This window comes from Dendrobates tinctorius, unplaced genomic scaffold (genome assembly GCF_039654945.1).
Source record: "Dendrobates tinctorius isolate UK_male_01 unplaced genomic scaffold, ASM3965494v1 ptg000016l, whole genome shotgun sequence".
Taxonomy (NCBI): Eukaryota; Metazoa; Chordata; class Amphibia; order Anura; family Dendrobatidae; genus Dendrobates; species Dendrobates tinctorius.
The window spans coordinates 18,827,040-18,847,001 of record NW_027361684.1 but is presented as its reverse complement, the minus strand read 5'-3'; the positions used below and the strand labels follow the sequence as shown (position 1 = coordinate 18,847,001).

General features: G+C 42.9%; 1 protein-coding gene across 4 annotated transcripts in view; it reads left to right on the top strand.

Moving 5' to 3' along the window:
* Positions 1–8,598, top strand: part of LOC141080379 (transmembrane protein 248) — a 45,546-nt gene extending 36,948 nt beyond the window's left edge. For all 4 annotated transcript variants that reach the window (XM_073565542.1, XM_073565541.1, XM_073565540.1 and 1 more), the window contains exons 4-7: positions 1,993–2,143; positions 2,584–2,767; positions 3,688–3,831; positions 6,106–8,598. In XM_073565542.1, the coding sequence (XP_073421643.1) occupies positions 1,993–2,143; positions 2,584–2,767; positions 3,688–3,831; positions 6,106–6,126 (500 nt within the window). In that variant the 3' untranslated portion in view covers positions 6,127–8,598. The remainder of the gene's footprint in view (positions 1–1,992; positions 2,144–2,583; positions 2,768–3,687; positions 3,832–6,105) is intronic.
* The last annotated feature ends 11,364 nt before the right edge of the window (positions 8,599–19,962 follow it).

Here is a 19,962-nt window from a genome sequence, read left to right as displayed (position 1 = left end):
AGAATGTTGTTTAAATAAAGTCTATATTTGCATCCATCCAGAGGTGTTACTTTGTGAAATCACTGAGGGATGGTAGGGGGAGGATCCTTTTAAACTCTCGTGGTTTCCTGTCCCACTACGGATGAGAAGGACGTCCTCCAGGGTGCTGTCGGGATGGATTCCTGGAAACACAATTACCGGTAGGTCTAATTACCGTTTTCTCATCCTAAGACGTACGTGTACACAACAGCTATGCCTTCGTTAGCGGCCACGTGGCTGTGACTGGTGGCCACAATCCTGCACTAATGACTAGGATCAGAGAAAACGCTGACTTTGTAGACACGTCAGTGCATTATGTTTAAAAACAGGAATTAAAAGCTAATCACTATGTAACAGTTGTGGCTGATGTTATGCTCAGGAGGCAGAATTGAAATTGAAATTTGAATTGAAATATTCCAGTAATGGAATATTGCTAAGGAAGTCCGACCTATGGGATCTCCACCTGCTCCATCAATAGACTACGGATAGTAAGTGCTTACTCATAGAAAAGCCTAGGAGTAATGTGAGCATAACATAACCAAAGAGTAACGTGTGAGTAAGGTAGCACAACTAAGGAGTAATGCAGGGCAGCAGTGCCACGACCCAGCCGAGGAGTTTGGCGGGAGTGCCGCAACCCAGCTGAGAATTAGGTCAGGAGTGCGGCGATCCAGCCGAGGAGCATGGTTGGAGTGCCATGACGCAACGCAGCCGAGGAGCATGGTGGGAGTGCCATGACGCAACGCAGCCGAGGAGCATGGTGGGAGTGCCATGACGCAACGCAGCCGAGGAGCATGGTGGGAGTGCCATGACGCAACGCAGCCGAGGAGCATGGTGGGAGTGCCATGACGCAACGCAGCCGAGGAGCATGGTGGGAGTGCCATGACGCAACGCAGCCGAGGAGCATGGTGGGAGTGCCATGACGCAGCGCAGCCGAGGAGCATGGTGGGAGTGCCATGACGCAGCGCAGCCGAGGAGCATGGTGGGAGTGCCATGACGCAACGCAGCCGAGGAGCATGGTGGGAGTGCCATGACGCAACGCAGCCGAGGAGCATGGTGGGAGTGCCATGACGCAACGCAGCCGAGGAGCATGGTGGGAGTGCCATGACGCAACGCAGCCGAGGAGCATGGTGGGAGTGCCATGACGCAACGCAGCCGAGGAGCATGGTGGGAGTGCCATGACGCAACGCAGCCGAGGAGCATGGTGGGAGTGCCATGACGCAACGCAGCCGAGGAGCATGGTGGGAGTGCCATGACGCAACGCAGCCGAGGAGCATGGTGGGAGTGCCATGACGCAACGCAGCCGAGGAGCATGGTGGGAGTGCCATGACGCAACGCAGCCGAGGAGCATGGTGGGAGTGCCATGACGCAACGCAGCCGAGGAGCATGGTGGGAGTGCCATGACGCAACCCAGCCGAGGAGCATGGTGTGAGTGCCATGATGCAACCCAGCCGAGGTGCATGGTGGGAGTGCCATGACTCAACCCAGCCGAGGAGCATGCCGCTGCCCATCCGAGGAGTAATGTAATCCAACACTTGCTCCAGTTATTTCCACTCAACCATTATTTTGTACCCAAAAATACATGCACTTGTATGATAAGCAGTGCATGGAGATGAACTACATGTTGGCTTTTTATGCTTTTTAGATAGTTTGTCTTTAGTCATAGGGGACTAGTGCTAAAGGCCATGATCCTCTGAAATATGTGGTGGTCTTCAGTGCGACTTCACGTTTTACCCTATGTGCTATGATTTATTTTTCTTTCCTGACAAGTCGGACTATTGCCTACTGTAGTTCTGTACTTTCATCAGACCCCTTTCCTGACAGTGGGGTGACTGTGCTCTCTGCTGTACTGAGCCTGTGTAAGTTATGGCTGTAAAGCTCCTTCCTTATTGCTATTGATCTTCCCGCGTGACCTTTTGCTTTTATTACTGTTTGTGCGCCATCTATATATAACCCATTTTTATTTTCCCCTCTAAGGCAGAGAGTCCCATGAGGAGATGAATATAACATTTACTCTGCCAGCTGCCTGGAACTCTGATGACTGCATTCTCCATGGGCATTGTGAGCAGGTGGTATTTACCACGTGTATGACTGTGACGGCCCTGAGCAATGTGTTTCCCGTCACCGTGTGAGTAGCTATTATTTCTTCTTCTAATTCACAGCCAGACGCTTATAAGGTTTTTTTCGGATATAAGGGTGCTCAGATCACTGTTAAATAGGTTGTACAGAATAAAAAAAGGCTGGTTTCTTTCAAAACAGCGCCACACCTATCTACAAGTTGTGCGTAGTATTGCAGCTCTGCACTATTGTGAATCTGACGTTCTGTGTCGAGCTTCGTGTGAATAAGGCTGAGTTATTATACAGCTAGGTCTTTCTAACCCCATGCCCCGACGTCCCATCTCACCTTATGCACAGTGTGATTTCCATACAGCCCTGTTATTTACTGTTTTCTGAATACTCTGATCTGCTGTGACTCCTTTAATTTGTTAGATACTTGTTAAAATGCTCTTTATAAAAAATGTGATTTGCTTTTAAGAATAAAAATAATTCCCTCGTTTCTGTTTTTAGACAACCGCCTCATTGCATTCCTGAAACCTACAGCAACGCCACCCAATGGTACAAAATCTTCACCACTGCTCGAGACTCCGGGACAAAGTATGCACAGGACTATAACCCCTTCTGGTGCTACAAAGGAGCTATCGGAAAGGTGTACCATGCTCTAAACCCCAAGCTCACCGTTATTGTTCCAGAGGTTGGTATATGATTTCCGAAGTCTCTTATCTCCTGGTGCTACAAGCACCTTCTTCACATGGAAATGTCTTAAAGGGGTTGTCCAGTCCAAATCGATAAGTCTGCAGTCACTCTGTGTACTGCAGACTTATGACTTCCCCAGTGTACACACTGTGTGTGATGAGGATTCGCCGATTTCAGAGCCGGGACTGGAGGGTATGTGTGAGTTATACATACTTTCGGCCAGAGCCCATTCAGAGGACACAGATTCACTCCGTATACTTGTATTGATTAATGTGGCCCTCAAGTTGTCGTGCTCGTATAGAGGGCATCTACATACAAGTGTATGGAGCGAGGCCACGCTCACTAGATGGGCTTTGCCCAGGAGTATGTATAACTCGTACATACTCTCAGATCCGGGCTCAGAAACAGGCAAATCCCCACAGCGCACATTGTGTGCGCTGGAGAGATTCACAAGTCTGCAGTCACACAGAATGGCTGCAGACTTATCGTTTTGAAATGGACAACCCCTTTAATTCTCAAATGGGTATTCTAGTCTCCATATATCAATTAGATAGATGATTATTGATAGATCAGTGTGGGTCTGTTCCCAGTTTTCCCCTGGCAAAATAGTGTGACTGTCTTTCTGCTGTTGATTTTTTGGATCAACAGTAGAATGCATGAGCGGCAGACTCTTTCCTCACCTCTTACTAGCCCAAGTCTTCCAGGCAGGAGAAAATGGGAGAAAAGTTCCCCTTAATGGCCATTGGTGGGGAGCCAACGGTGAGACCCTGCGACATACATATGAGTGGCCTTGTGTAGTACATGAACTGCTGGATCTGCCACAGCGGGGCTCTTTATCTGTGTTGTGTTTTTTTTTTTGTTTTGTTTTTTTAAGCTATTTTTTTCATTTACAAATGTATTTTTATTTTTTCACAACAGGATGACCGCTCTCTCATTAATCTACATCTGATGGACACTAGTTACTTTCTCTTTGTGATGGTTATCACCATGTTTTGCTATGCAGTCATCAGGGGTCGGCCGAGCAAGCTGAGACAAAACAGCTCTGACTTCTGTCCTGAAAAGGTATTTTCTACATGTTCTCAAGTGTCTCCAACCTTTAAGTACTCAAGATCTGTGAAAATCACCGATGCTGAAGTGCAAACTTTGTTAGGCAATCGGCACTGAGAGAGGGGACCCGGGGGCTCGCCCCTGTGCGAGAACCTCTCTAGTAAAGAATACAGGTCAGAGTTAAATGCAGATTTTTGGATTACTTCTGTAACTTAATGGCACTACTCCATTAGAGTAAGGTATGGTTAGTGACCTCAGCTGAGCTGAGCGAGAGAGGTTTTTTTTCTTCCTCCAGAACAGGGTTTAGGATTAAATTTGCGGCCGAGGCAAGTCCTCCGTGCATGCGCAATGTAAAATGCGGATCCGGCCGCCCGAAAAAACGTTGCATTGTCCGTTCAAGCATGTCGGCGGGCGCCAAAATTTTGGCTGATCCGCAAAAAAACGGATGCAACGGATGGCCATCCGTCAAGATCCACCGGTAATGCAACTCAATGGGAAAAAAATGGATCCGCCAAGCAAAATGGCGGATCTGTTTTTTTTTGCAAAACGGCGGATCTTGACTAATTTGAAAAAACTGATGTGTGAAACAGGCCTTATACACACCTTTACGGCCTCTTTGTCCCATATCTTGTCCTTGCCAAATCTTCAGATAGTTTCTGCTGGTGCTGAAATCTCCGGGCTTCTCACTGCTTGATTGGGGCCTGGGAGGGTTCATCAATGCTGTTACCTTGCGTGCATGCGCAGAACTCACCCAGTACTTCATCAAAGTTAGGAGTCCCGGCCTGGTGTGGGAGGCCCGGGAATTTCCGCACAAGGAGCTGAGAGTCCAGAGAAATGAGCAGTCAGGTGAGTGCGATGACTTTATTTCTTCCATATTACATTTATTATGCTCTGGGTGGTAGAGAAACCCTAAACAATAATAAGGGGCAATACATTTGTGGAGAATAACTTTTTTTTCTGCAAATTGAATTTGCCCAGGGAGAAAAAAAAACATCTAAACAGGTGAGTTCTAATTTTGACCAATCCTCTCGTCTCTACTGCAAACATTATGATTACCGATTGTCCGTGCACAATGTGCCTTTTTTTTCCCCCTGCTATTCATGGCCTGTGTTTTAGCATGGTGGCTCTGCCCTAGTCATCTCAGTGGGACAAAGCTGCAATACTTGACACAGGCTATATACAAAAACGACGTTGTTGCTGGGAAAAGCAAATACCTTTGTGGCAGGAGACCAAATGAGAGTGAGCTAATCTATCTCCTACATGGGCAACTTGCCTTTCGTGGTGGTGCAGTCCATCTTTAGAGCTACACTTCACCCTATTTATAACGCAAATGCACAGTTTCCAAAGTTTTGTTTGACAGGGTGCGATGAAACGTAGGTTTTCTGTCACGGAATTGCATGTAGAAAATCTGCAGCATAGCAGCAAAATAGAGGAGATGTTACTAAATGTCGTCCACGTGCTTAATTTATGCTAGATATTTTCACTGCAGATTTGAAAGGGGGAAATTTGCTGCTGACAGCCCGCAGCTTATTGGTTTCCAGGTAGAAGCGCCTAATGTTATATTCACACTATGCAATTATCCTGCTTTTTTATTGCCACGATTTTCAAAAACTGCAGTCAAAATGTGATAGTTTGTGAAGATTTTCCAAAACGGAGGTAAAAAGTACAACACAATCGGATTGTGTGAACATAATCTTAGGGGGTTCCACATGGATCTGATGTGCTGCAGATTGTCCGCAGCAGGTCTCATCCTCTGAAATCCAAAGTGACAATCCGTGGCTTCCTCTGCTCTATGTAAGGCCTCATGCAGAAGTGTGATTTTTGTGTGTGAGTGCTATCTGTGGTTTTTACAGATAGTCTATCTGAGATACCAGTGCTGTGGGGCTATTTACACATCTGATGTTTTTGGGGTTTTTTTCCCCTCAAAGCGTGTGGTCCTTGGATAATATCAAAAACATGTCCGATTTCGATCCGACGTTCAAAATGCAAGTCAATATGTCCGTGAAAAAATTGGACTGCATGCAGATGACCTCTGAGTGCGGTCCGATTTTCAGACTGTCAGAATGAAGAGGGTGGAGAAATGTTTTTTTTTTTTTTGTTTGTTTTTTAAGTTCATGTATGAGAATCGGATGACGCTCATACCACACTCTGATCAGAATAATTGGTCTGATTTTCTCATCCGTGAAAAATCTGACATGTGATTGAGGCCTAAGAGGCAGCTTGATTCAAAACCAATTTGACATAATTACATTTTTACCAGAAGGTCCTGATTTTTCTTTTGTTTTCCAGGTTGCACTCTCTGAAGCATAGCCATCATCTGTCCCATCAGTAGATACAACTGGAGTCATTGCCTGTTGACCCCACCAGGAGAATGTGTCCTGTGTCCTTCGAGGGGGAGGGAGGAACACACAATATTGCAATGTTGGTTTCTTCCAACCAAAGACATTTCAAGTGCCTGTAATTGATCTGTACATATTTATAAATAGGTACATATGAAGAAGCTCGGTGCAAATGGTCTGCGTAGCAAGAACTTGCCTTTTGCCCCTTGTACCTGTGGACTAGCTGTCGTTTCCTTGTGTAGATATGTTTTAGTGGATGTTTATAGTCGGCAGTGCGAGTTGCCTGATTGGTGGGTATGTCTAATGAATGGGATCCGATCTCAAGCAAAACTGCACTTTTTGTTTTCAAAATCTGGAAAAATCATATGTTTGAAAGGAAGAAATATGGCTGCTGCATGGAGAAGGCCTGTAATTCTGGTAGCTCTATATTAAAAGCATCCATTCTTCATGATGCATCTGTTTTTGGATTTTGTATATCCTCAAAATAACATTTGTCGGCTCTCCCTGTGAAGTGGATATATAACACCGCTGATTCACAAGAGCGGCGTCTGTTTGTTTTCATGCTAAGTATCCTGAGACCTTGAGACGGTTTCCTCAAGTACGGGAGTAATTAAATAATTTGAGATGACCTGACCACCTAAGCGATAATAAGGCTAAACAGCTCTGACGGCGCTGTCGGAAATGTTATAGAGTCATTTTAATTAAAGGGGTTGTTATTAGTGATGAGCAGGTATACTCGTTGCTCAGGTTTTTCCGAGCATGCTCGGGTGTCCTCTGAGTATTTTGGCTTTCTTTGAGATTTAGTATTCGTCGTCTTACCTGCTTGGTTTGCGACTTGTAGACAGGCTGTCTAGCAGTCACAAATCATGCAGATGAGACGACGATACTAAAACTCCGAGTATGCCGAAATACTCGGAGATCACCCGAGCATGCTTGGAAAAACCCGAGCAACGTGTATACTCACTCATCATTAGTTGTTTTGTGAAAGGAAGTAAGTTACAGATTACCTGGAGCTCTACCAGTCGCTAGATTGGGGCATTTTTTATCATTGTTAGAAAGGAAAGGCAGTACGGCTAATGCTTGTCCACTGCTCCATTCATTCAGTATAGGGCTGACAAAAAGCCCCGCAGAGAACTTGGCAGTCCTATAGAAACCAAACAGAGCGGCGGTCCAACATGAGCAATGTTGTGCTGTTCTAACGGAGATAAGTGCCCCGTTCTGGTGATCGGTGCGGACTCCAGCAGTCAGACCCCTTTTGATATACAGGACCAGTGGTAACTTCTTTTGGCTGGACAGCTCTTTAAAGGCTTTGTAGCCGGAGTCTATATCCTGTTGTGTAGCACCCCATATGTCCCATCAGAATATATTGCATAGGTGTTCGAGACCCCAATAAAGCAGACTGTTTGGAGTGCTTAAAGAACTTAAGACGTTTTTTTTTTTTCTTCCCTTCCCTCTAAAATTCAGGCTCAATGCCTCTAGTTCTCATCATACAATCATCGGCTAAAGCCATTCACTGCCCGCAAGAGTACCACGTTGTTGTGGCAAGGGATTGCCTGTAGCAGTCACATGTCTGTTGCCGGTGGGTGATTAATATTTGAATATACTATTATATTTTTATTTTCCAATGAAATTCAAGTAAAGCCACATTCAGACAGCCATTTTATTGTTTTCCGTACTAGTAAAAATAATGGCACCAGTTTTTAATGAGGGTGCTGATGTGATCTTCAGCCAAATTTGGTCCATGCCAATTTTTACCATCAATATGGCATCCATTTTTTCTCACCCAAAATTGAAAGCCTCTCCTGCCAGCAGAAAACAGACCACTCCGATAACATGTCAGATGCTCTCCATTTTTTTTTTTTTTTTTTTTTTTTTTCATGAAGCCATTCACTTTAATGCTCGAGTTTGATCAGATTGATATAAAGGGTATGTGTTCGATACATTGAACACATTCATGAAAAACAGATGTCTGATTAAGGCCTAAAGGTGAAGCCCTACACATCTATACATACAAACCAATGCTGTACTTTACTCTTCCTGTTGCGTTTCTTATGGTCTGCTACAAAACAAATTTACTGTCCTGCAATCTTTTTATAGGTAATATAATAGTTATTAGTAATTTTTCTAGGATCTCATGAAGCTTCTAGGTCTTTAGAAGAACCAACAGTTGGGAATCATACATTACATTGAACATCAGTTCTTAAGTATAGATCCGCCACCACAAACCCTCTTACTTGCTTTCTTTCAAGCCATTTGCTATTTTTCTTAATTACTTTTACATGAATCATGCTCATGACAAATCACAGCTGCTTCTGTTTGTTGAGTTTTTCATATTTTTGTCACTTTTAGTTTGTTTGGATGTGGATTGCTGAAAACCACATAGCCTCCTGGTTTAGGAGGAATGCTCTTTGGTTTTCTAAATAAAGCTACTCTGGTACTGTGACTGCTGCATTTCATTTATATCAGCTAATCTAGACATTAAGTCACATAACATTAAAACATTGTTTTCTTTAAGTTTTTCCCAGTTTTGCCAGTTGTCTTGCACGTCATTATAATAGATTCCGGTAAAGGGCCTGTCACACTAAGCGATATCGCTAGCAATATCGTTATAACGTCACTGGTTTTTGTGACGTTATAGCGATATCGCTATGTCTGATACTTACCTCCGACTGCTCCCCCGCTGGTTATCGCTGATCGCGCGAGAACGTCCTGGACCACTTCTCGTCGTCAGCTTCCTGCTGGGCTTCCTGTGGAGAGACGAGCGTGGACGCGGGCGGGAGGACGTCTGGATCGCCTAGTGTGACAGGTAAGTAGCGACCCCCGACCCCTGCGATGTCGCTGGTGAGATCTGCCTGTGTGGCAGCTCACTAGCGACCACTTAGCGATGCACCAGCGATCCTGACCGCGTCATATCGCTGGTGCATCGCTAAGTGTGACAGTACCTTAAATCTACTAAAGTACCTACACAACTTCTGATAAAACTTTCTCCAAAATCAATTAGTTTACTTTACTATATTCTACTGGTTCTAAGAAAGCTGGTTGATGGCCCTAATATCATGGTAGTGCTAAAGTATAGGAGATTAGACCTCCTCGGAATAAGACATTTCTTAGAGTCTGGCATAGTATATACAGCTGAAAAAAAGTCACAAGTCCATAAAGTCCAACTTTTAATGCAACCATGTTGATCCAGAAGAAGGCAAAAATCCCCTATGAGATAGATGAGAGAACATTTCTTCCCATCGCTGAGAAGACCAAACTTTTAAATTCCTATTTTGCATGTATTCTCTATGAAAGCAATTATAACATCAACTGATCTTCACATTGTCATCGAAGGAATAAGAGAATCCTCTCTATGCGTAAAAAGTGAGATGGTGAGGGAATATTTGGCTAATTTAAATGAATTGTTTAAACCTCTTGGCCCAGATGAATTACATTCTAAGGTACTGAAATAGTTAGCAGAGGAAATTACAGAACCACTAGCCAGTATCTTTGAAAAATCCTGGAGAACAGAAGTCCCAGAAGATTGGAGAAAGGCAAATGTTAACCCTGGCTTTAAAAAAGGAAAGCAGATGGAGCAAGGAAATTACAGGCCAGTGAGCCTTACTTCTAGAACAGGAAAGATATTTCAACAAATTATTAATCAGCATGTACAGTTGTGTTCAAAAGTTTTTTTTTTTTTGCTTTCTTGACCTTTTTTCAGAGAATATGAATAATAACACCAAAACTTTTTTCTGAACTCATGATTAGTGGTTGGGTGAAGCCTTTCATTGTCAAACTAATGGGGTTATTTGTATGTTTTGGGTTGTCATTATGATTTAAAAAGAGAAAACACAGTAGTTTGACAATAAATGGCTTCACCCAACCACCAGCCATGAGTAAAGAAAAAGTTTTGGTGTTGCCATTCATACTATCCTTATTGAAAAAATTACCAAGTATGGGATTGACAAGGCTATGGTTAGGTGGATTCAAGTGGGGTACCACAAGACTCTTTCCTGGCCGCAGTGTTCAACATTTTTATAAATGATCTAGATAAGGGAACTGAAGGTAGACTAATCAAATTTGCAGATGATGCAAAGCTGAAAGGGATAGCTTACATTAGAAAAGACAAAGGATTCAGAAGGATCTAGATAAGCTTGAACAATGGGCAGCGACTAATCGAAAGGTATTTAACAAGGAGAAATGCAAGATTCTATATCTGGGCAAGAATAAGGAAAATTACATCTATAGAATGGGAGGAATAGAACTCAGCAACAGCACATGTGAAAAAGACTTGGATATACTAATAGATCACAGACTGCACATGAGTCAACAGTGTGATGCAGTAGCAAAAAAGGCAAACCGTTCTAGGATGTATTAAGAGAAGCATAGAGTCTAAATCATGTGAAGTAATTATCCCCCTCTATTCCTCCTTGGTCAGGCCTCATCTAAAATACTGTGTCTGTCTCTGACCACCACACTTTAAAAAATACATTGAAAAACTGGAGCAAGTTCAGAGGAGCTACCAGGATGGTAAGCGGACTGCAAGGTATGTTCTACGCGGGACTGTTAAAGGATCTGGGAATTTTTAGCTTGCAAAAAAGGCTAAGAGACTTAATAGCGGCCTACATGTATCTGAAGGGATGTCCGTGTAGAGGGATCATCATTCTCATTTGCACATGGAAACTCGAGAATCAATGGAATGAAACTGAAAGGGAGAAGATACAGATTAAATATTAGAAAAAAACTTTTTGACAGTGAAGGGTGATCAATGAGCGGAACAGGCTGCCACGAGAGGTGGTGAGTTCTCTTTCAATGGTCTTCAAGTCTTCAATCGGAGGCTGGACAGACATCTGTCTGAGATGGTTTTTGAATCCTGCATTGAGCAGGGGTTGGATACGATGACCCTTGAGGTCCCTTCAAACTCTACCAGTCTATGATTCTATGGTAGTCAAAATAAAACCTTGGATCAACATCCCATCTCTGGTAATGTAGTACCATAACTTCCAATATTATATCTTTCAAATAAGGAATCCAGATCCATATGGAAGTGCTTGAATAATGAGTTCCCCGAGATTGAATATTGAATTCCTCTTCACTAGCTCATGACTCTTCCACTTCCCATTTAATGGCTCCTTCCTCTGTGGACATAATATCTAGCTTCCATTACTTACAAAGATTTACACCTCTTCTTAATTAACTTTTAACAGCTTGGCCAGCATTCCTGCCGACTAACTGTTTCTTCATTCTGCTTAGACGTGAAGATGACGGAAATGTTAAATCTCGTATTCGAAGATTAACCCCTTTGGTCTAAATGTAAATATATAAATACATTCTGAAAACCTGTAAGTTCTAGATCCTTTATTAGTATGAAGCCATACTATATAATGTACATGGAACACATTATCTGGCTTGTGCTAACTACATTTTGTGACTTCATAAGCTCAGAGATGTATAAAATCAAGTTTTGACTCCTACTGGGGTCAGCAATGCATATTTTCTGGACTTTGTGGATCGTCTGCAGCGATTGGCTGCCGAGGTTACAGGAACTGTATATCTAGATAAATTATTATGCTTTTGCTTATGTAGCGCTATCTTATTCTACAGCGCTTTACAGATATAATTATTGCTGTCCACAATGGGGCTCACAATCTAGATTCCCTAGCAGTATGTCTTTGGAGTATAGGAGGATATCGGAGAACCCGGAGGAAACCCACGCAAACACGGGGAGAACATAAACTCCTTGCAGATGTTGTTCTCCTTGGTGGGATTTGAACCCAGGACCCCAGAGCTGCAAGGCTGCAGTGTTAACCGCTGAGTCACCATGCCACCCTTTGCTTTTCATTTCTGAGTTGTTTGATCGTCTTAAAGGTTCTAGAGTCTTCATGAAACTCTACCTTCTGGGGGTGTATAACTTGATCCAAACACCCCAGGGAGATGAATGGAAGATGGCGTTTAATACCTGCGATGGCCATTATGAGTATGTCGCTTGGATTCTGCAATGCCCCAACAGTCTCACAAGAACTGGTGAACAATATCTTCCGGGATCTCCTCTATGCGTGTGTGGTAGTTTACCTAGACGAAATCTTAGTGATCTCCCCTGATCTGCCTTCACAGCAGTGGGGGATGTTCACCAGGTTCTGCAGAAATTAAGGAAGAACAGTGTGTACACCAAGTATGAAAAGTGCGTCTTCGAACAGACCTCTCTTCCATTTCTTGGGTACATCCTCTCTGAGACCGGCCTGAAAATGGATCCCAAGAAGATGTCCACCGTCCTGACTGTCTGAAAGCTATCCAGTGGTTTCTCGGATTCGCAAGTTCCTACAGCCAGTTCATTTTGCATTTTTTCTCTCGGACTGCTCCTATTTCTGCCCTTACCTGTAAGGGGGCCAAACCTAAGCCACGGACTCCAGGGGAAGAGAACGCCTTTGTGCCTTTAAAACGGGCCTTCTCCTCAGCTCCTGTGATGCATTGACCGGACAATAATAAGCAGTTCTTTTTGGAACTGTATGCTTCTTCCTCAGGGGCTGGAGCCATTCTTACCCACAAGTCAAGTCTCTTTCCAGCTGTATAGTGACCTGTGGCTTCTTTTCCTATATCTTCACAGCTCTAGAATGCAACTATTTGATAGGCGATGGAGAACTGTTAACAATAACACTGGCTCTGGAAGAGTGGTGATTCTTGCTTGAAGGAGCATTGCACCCGGTTATTTACACAGACTAGATCCTTATGGTCAATCTGCAGTCTGCACAGCGGCTAAATCAATGACAAGCCAGGTGGTCTCTCTTCTCTGGCTTCAACTTTTAATCTCCATTTCCAGACAGCTGATAAGAACATGAAAGCGAAACACTCTTTAGGTCTTTTCTGTCTTCCGATCTGGAGGAAGATACTCAACGCATCATTAAGCCCTCCAAGATGATTACAATTATCTCATTGGATCGGTCTCCGCTCCCATCCAGAAAAACTTGCCTTGCTGAACCAGACAGGAAGCAGGTCCTTCTGTGGGGTTATTCATCTAAGTTGGCTGGCCATGCCGGACAGAACAAAACATCTCTCCTCATCAATGATGCTATTGGTGGCCGACCCTGCGCAAGCATACTACGGATTTCGTCTGCATGTTCCTCTTTTGCCCAGAATAAAACTCCAAAACAGCTACCAACCAGTTGACTACTTCCTTCGCCTGTACCATCTGCTTCCTGGCAGCTTATTGCGATGGATTTTATCACTGATGTTTCAGTATCGATAGGGTGTACCGTCATCTGAGTGGTTGTGGATTGCTTTTCCAAGATGACCCGTTTCAATCCACTCTCTGGAAAAGTTTATTATACATACAGTGGGTACGGAAAGTATTCAGACCCCTTTAAATTTTTTGCTTTCATTGCAGCCATTTGGTAAATTCAAAAAAGTTTTTTTTTTTTTCTCATTAATGTACACTCTGCACCCCATCTTGACTGGAAAAAAAAACAAATGTAGAAATTTTTGCAAATTTATTAAAAAAAACAACAAAAAACTGAAATATCACATGGTCATAAGTATTCAGACCCTTTACTCAATATTGAGTAGAAGCACCCTTTTGAGCTAGTACAGCCATGGGAATAATGCAACAAGTTTTTCACACCTGGATTTGGGAATCCTCTGCCATTCTTCCTTGCGGATCCTCTCCAATTCAATCTGGTTGGATGGTGTATGTTGGTGGGCAGCCATTTTTCAGGTCTCTCCAGAGATGCTCAATGGGGTTTAGGTCAGGGCTCTGGCTGGGCCAGTCAAGAATGGTCAAAGAGTTGTTCTGAAGCCACTCCTTTGTTATTTTAGCTGTGGGCTTAGGGTCATTGTCTTGTTGGAAGGTGAACCTTTGGCCAAATCTGAGGTCCAGAGCACTCTGCAAGAGGTTTTCATCCAGGTTAACCCTAGAACTACCTAATCCAAAAACTCAGCAAGCCATGACAGCTCCTGGGACTCTGGAGAAATAGCCATAACACTGGCTGCACGTTAGATCCATTTGGTACTGCAAGTGAAATTATACATCACTTACCAAGTCTAAGATGTCAGCCCACTGGTTTGTGTCAACACTGTGTGCCAGATGAACAGCTACAAGTGTACCGTTAACCTCATTGCACTGCAGAGCAAGACTGCAATGGAGGTCTATCCTCTTCAGTGATGAGTTCTACTTTTGTCTTGGACGCAATGATAGCCAGAGATTGATCTGGTGACCAGGTGGGCAACTCCATGAAGTGGCCTTCACAAAGCACTCCTGCTCCCGGGATTATGGTACCAGGTGGAATAATGTACCGTAGCTGGTCCGCTCTAGTCAAGTCGAGTAAGTGCAGGAATTTCGGCATGTAGCACTTATACTCCGTACTGAGTATTTCCTGATGTTTCAAAAATTTTGTTCCCTTTGTTTCATCATTTGCATATCATAAACATGTCTATCTGTATTGTGGTTCCATAACTTCATGACTTTTCCTTTAATGTTGAAATTTCAATGTTGAGCAGTGATAAAACACTGTGAATTCTGACTTTGCTCATAGAACATATAGCACGTGATCATCAGTGGAGCCAGCAGACTGGACAGTTTTCATTTTTATTTCCTTGGTGACTTGTAAATACCATAGTCTGAAAATTGTCAATCAGCCGACATCTTGAGAAACCATATTTAGCGTTCTCGTACTTGTGTACGGAGAAAGATAAGATAGTCTTTTAATTTACATAATTAGGAGAATATGGTTTTCCATATGTCTAATCAGTGTGATCATCTTCTACCAATATTTTACAATTTATATAGTTAGTTACAATCTACATCACGACAAATGATTATGAATACTTTCTTTTCTTCTTGTGCTGACTATTGTAGCCTACAGCTGCATTCACAATTTTGTGTGTTGGTGCTGGAATCTCCCAACATTAAAATAGATCATTTTTTTTCCCCGGAGCATTCTGGGAATCAATACTAGGTGCAGTGATTGAATGTACAGTGGGGAAAATAAGTATTTGCTACACTACCGTTTTGCACGTTTTCCCACCTACAAAGAATGGAGAGGTCTGTAATTTTTATTGTAGGTACACTTCAACTGTGAGAGTCAGATTCTAAAAATAAAAAAAAAACAGAAAATCACATTGTATGATTTTTATGTAATTAATTTGCATTTTATTGCATGAAATAAGAATTTGATACAATAGAAAACAGAACTTAATATTTGGTACAAAAACCTTTGTTTGCAATTAGAGGTCAGATGTTTCCTGTAATTCTTAACCAAGTTTGCACACGCTGCAGCAGGGATTTTGAGCCACTCCTCCATACAGATCTTTCAGGTTTCACAGCTCTTGTTGGGCGGTATTGAGTTTCAGCTGCCTACAAAGATTTTCTATTGGGTTTAGGTCTGGAGACTGGCTAGGCCATTCTAGGACCTTGAAATGCTTTTTATGGAGCCACTCCTTAGTTTCCCTAGCTATGTGGTTTGGGTCATTGTCATGCTGAAAGACCCTGCCACGACCCATCTTCAATGCTCTTAGGGAAGGAGGATGTTGGCGAAAATCTTGTGATACATGATCCTTTCCATCCTCACTTCCATATGGTGCCGTTGTCCTGTCCCCTTTACAGAAAAGCACCCCCGAAGTCTGATGTTTACTCCACCATGCTTCATGGTTGGGACGGTGTTTTTTTGGATTGTACTCATTCTCCTTCCTCCAAACACGGCGAGTGGAGTTGATACAAAAAGTTCTATTTTGGTCTCATCTGAACACATGACCTTCTCCCATGCCTCCTTTAGATCACCCAGATAGTCATTGGTGAACTTCAAACGGCCTGGACATGTGCTAGTGTGAGTAGGGGGACCCTGCGTGCCATCCAGTACTTTAAACCATGACGGCATTGTGTGTTACTAACGGTAAAGTTTGAGACTGTGGTCCCAGCTCTCTTCTAGTCATTGACCACATCCTCCAGTGTAGTTCTGGGCTCATTCCTAACCTTTCTTAGAATCCTCCTGCATGGCGCCCCGGACCGAGGAAGATCGATGGTCATCTTGTGTTTCTTCCTTTTTCTAATAATTATGCCAACACTTGTTGCCTTCTCACCAAGCTGCTTGCCTATTGTCCTGTAGCCCATCCCAGCCTTGTGCAGGTCTACAGTTTTGTCCCTGGTGACCTGAGACAGATCTTTGGTCTTGGCCATGGTGGAGAGGGTGGAGTGTGAATGTGTGTGTGGACAGGTGTCTTTTACACAGATAACGAGTCCAAACAGGAGAATTAATACAAGTAATGAGTGCAGAGTAGGAGGGCTTATTAAGAAAAAAAAAATAACAGGTCTGTGAGAGCCAGAATTTTTACTAGTTGCTAGGTGATTAAGTACTTAATTTAAACTGCATTTTATTGCATGAAATAATTTAAAAATGTGATTTTCAGGTTTTTATTTTAGATTCTGTCTCACAGTTGAAGTGTACCTACGATAAAAATTACAGACCTCTCCATTCTTTGTAGGTGGGAAAACTTGCACGATCGGCAGTGTATCAAATACTTATTTTCCCCACTTTAGGTAAAATGCACTCTCCTACTGCATTATCAGCAAAAATAGTAGTGGTGTGTTTGTTGACAAGACTGAACAGTTTCAATTACCGCAGAATTGTAACTGCATCTCTGGGCTATACAGTAATCCGGTCTGTAACTCGGGGTCAATACAATATATGTAATTTATTTGCATAGCTCTTCAGTTTATTACGTAGATAATGGACGTTAAAGACATGTTTACGCTTTGACCATAATTTTCCAAGTAACGGAAAAGTACAGAATGTTTTTACTTTTCTGGGTGGTAAGCAAATATATGTACATGTAGATGAAAACATGTCCAGCAATGCTTTTACATGGCCAGATGATTCATCTGAGTCACCAAGAAATCAGTATTTTAATTGATAAGCAAAAGAAGCTGAAGAACTATTTGTAGACCTGAAGCCTCTGTCACTCCAGCTCTATTTCCCACTCAGCACTGGCCAGAGGTCCACTTAGTCCAGGCTCAAGGTATGTGCTAGAGAAAGGACTATTAAAGCTCGACTGTTTGCTGATGTGCATCAGGTTGGCACAACAACTGATAAACATCTGGCCCATCATGTTATGTATAGTGTAATCTCTACTTGTAGCAGTATCGGTGGTACAGGCAGGGACGTGTTGACTCTGTAGGGAGAAGGAAGGGTCTTCTGGTCAGACATGCTGTCACCAGGAATCTGCTCAGTGAAAGCTTTGCCAGTGACCACAGCTTATCTTGGCAATTTGACAGTTTTGACTCCGTTTTGTAAATTGAAAAAAATTTCCCTGACTGTAAAAGCAAAATAGGTTCACTTTCCGCTATCAGCTGTGACAGTTGGTCATCATATTATTTCGGAGAGTTTCCAAAAGCGGCAATGAACATGTAGAAGTTGATGTTCTTAAGTCGGCCCTTCAATTATAGACATAGCAAAAAGGCAATGGTATTTACCAGCCAACATAGTCACATAGGAAAATGCACAAAAAGGATGCAGCAAACCCCTTACCAAAGGAGGTAACACATGCACAAAATACTGATGAAACAACCACTCTCAGCCTACCAATCCATAGAATCTTTAAGTTGGAAGGGACCTCCAAGGTCATCGTGTCCAACCCCCTGCTCAATGCAGGATTCACTAAACCATCCCAGACAGATGTCTGTCCAACCTCTGAAGACTTCCATTGGAGGAGAACTCACTACCTCTCATAGCAGCCTGTTCCACTCATTGATCACCCTCAATGTAAAAAAGTGGTTCTAATATTTAATCTGTATCTTCTCCCTTTCAGTTTCATCCCATTGCTTCTCGTGTTTCTATGTGCAAATGAGAATAAGGATGATCCCTCTACACTGTGATGTCCCTTCAGATATTTGTAGACAGCTGTTAAGTCTCCCCTTAGCCGCCTTTTATGCAAGCAAAACATTCCCAGATCCTTTAATCGTTCCTCGTAGGACAGAGTTTGCAGTTTGCTCATCATCCTGTTCGCTCTTCTATGAACTTGCTTCAGTTTTTCAATGTCTTTTTTTTAAAATGTGATGCCCAGAACTGGACACAGTATGACACTTTAAAACCAATTTGCATAATAATTTTGAACATGGTGTATATCTGGGAATCTAGCTCACATGAAGTCATTATCCCCCTCTACTCCTCCTTGGTCAGGTCTCATCTGGAATACTCAATGTGAAGTATCAGCGTGTGCACAGCCATAGGTGCCAGAGTAGGTTCCCACACCATGAAGTGTATAACAAGAAATTCGGCACTCAACTTAGTGATCAAAATGAAGATTTTAATTATGTCCACAATGTAGTAACAGAAATGTTTCAGTCCTAATGCAGGACTTTCATCAGTCACTACAAAGTAACTTCAAAATAATCAAAAAAATAAAATAAAGTACTGTATATACAAATATAATGGTCAATAGAATATTTAGGGCATGACTAGAAACTGCTGACAATCATGGAAATTAGACCAGGATCTAAAGCAGTGGTTCCCAAACTCCTGTCCTCGTGGACCCCAACAGGTCATGTTTTCAGGATTTCCATAGTGTTACACATGTGAGAGAATTCCTGATGCCTTGATACTTCCATCACCTGTGAAATACTAAGGAAATCCTGAAAACATGACATGTTGGGGGCTGTAAGAACTGGAGTTTGGGAAACACTGATCTAAAGGAAGATGTGAGGAAATGGAAGAAAGTCTATTAGGATAGTGGAATGGACGTGAAGGTGAACGTACCCGTTAATTGTTACTTAGGGATATAGGTGGACCCATAGAATCACTTGAAATGGTAACATCTGCAAATAGGAGAATAAAAACCTTATGGAGTCAGTGGTAACGGAAGTGGGAAAAGTATGAATAAATAACATACCAGGCAGTAGAGGTTGATACCACCTGTCATGAAGATGGTATGGCCAAATGTTATGGCAAGTCTGTGGGCAAATATATGGGGTTTAGAGTTCCACTACCTTAAACTCTAAACCCCATATATTTGCCCACAGACTTGCCATAACATTTGGCCATACCATCTTCATGACAGGTGACATCAACTTCTACTGCCTGGTATGTTATTTATTCATACTATTCCCACTTCTGTTACTACAGCCTCCATAAGGTTTTTATTCTCCTATTTGCAGATAGAATCACTTGAAATAGTAATATATGGGTCCACCTATATCCCTGAGCAGCTATTAACGGGTACGTTCACCTTCACGCCCATTCCACTATCCTAATAGACTTTCTTCCATTTCCTCACATTTTCCTTTAGATCCTGGTCTAATTTCCTTGATTGTCAGCAGTTTCTAGTCATGCCTCTCACCAGCGACATAGCAGCGGTCAGGGGTCGCTACTTACCTGTCAGACGAGGCGATCCTGACGTCCTCCTGCCCGCGTCCACGCGTCGCTTGTCGCCACAGCAGGAAGCCCAGCAGTAAGTGGCCGACGAGAAACGGCCCAGGACATTCTCTCATGATCAGCGATAACCAGCAGGGGAGCCGGTCGGAGGTAAGTATCACACATAGCGATATCGCTAGAAATATCGCTGCAGCGTCACTAAACTAGTGATGTTATGGCGATATTGCTAGCGATATCACTTAGTGTAATGGGCCCTTAAGTCACTGCCCATTATTCAAGCTTATGTAGATCCTTCTGAATCATTTGTCTTCTCTAGTGTTAGCTATCCCTGCCAGCTTTGCATCTTCTGCAAATTTGATTAGTCTACCTTCAGTTACCTTATCTAGATCATTTATAAAAATGTTGAACAACACTGGAGCCAGAACAGAGCCTTGTGGTACTCCACTTGAACCACTTTTCCAATTGGTTGTGCA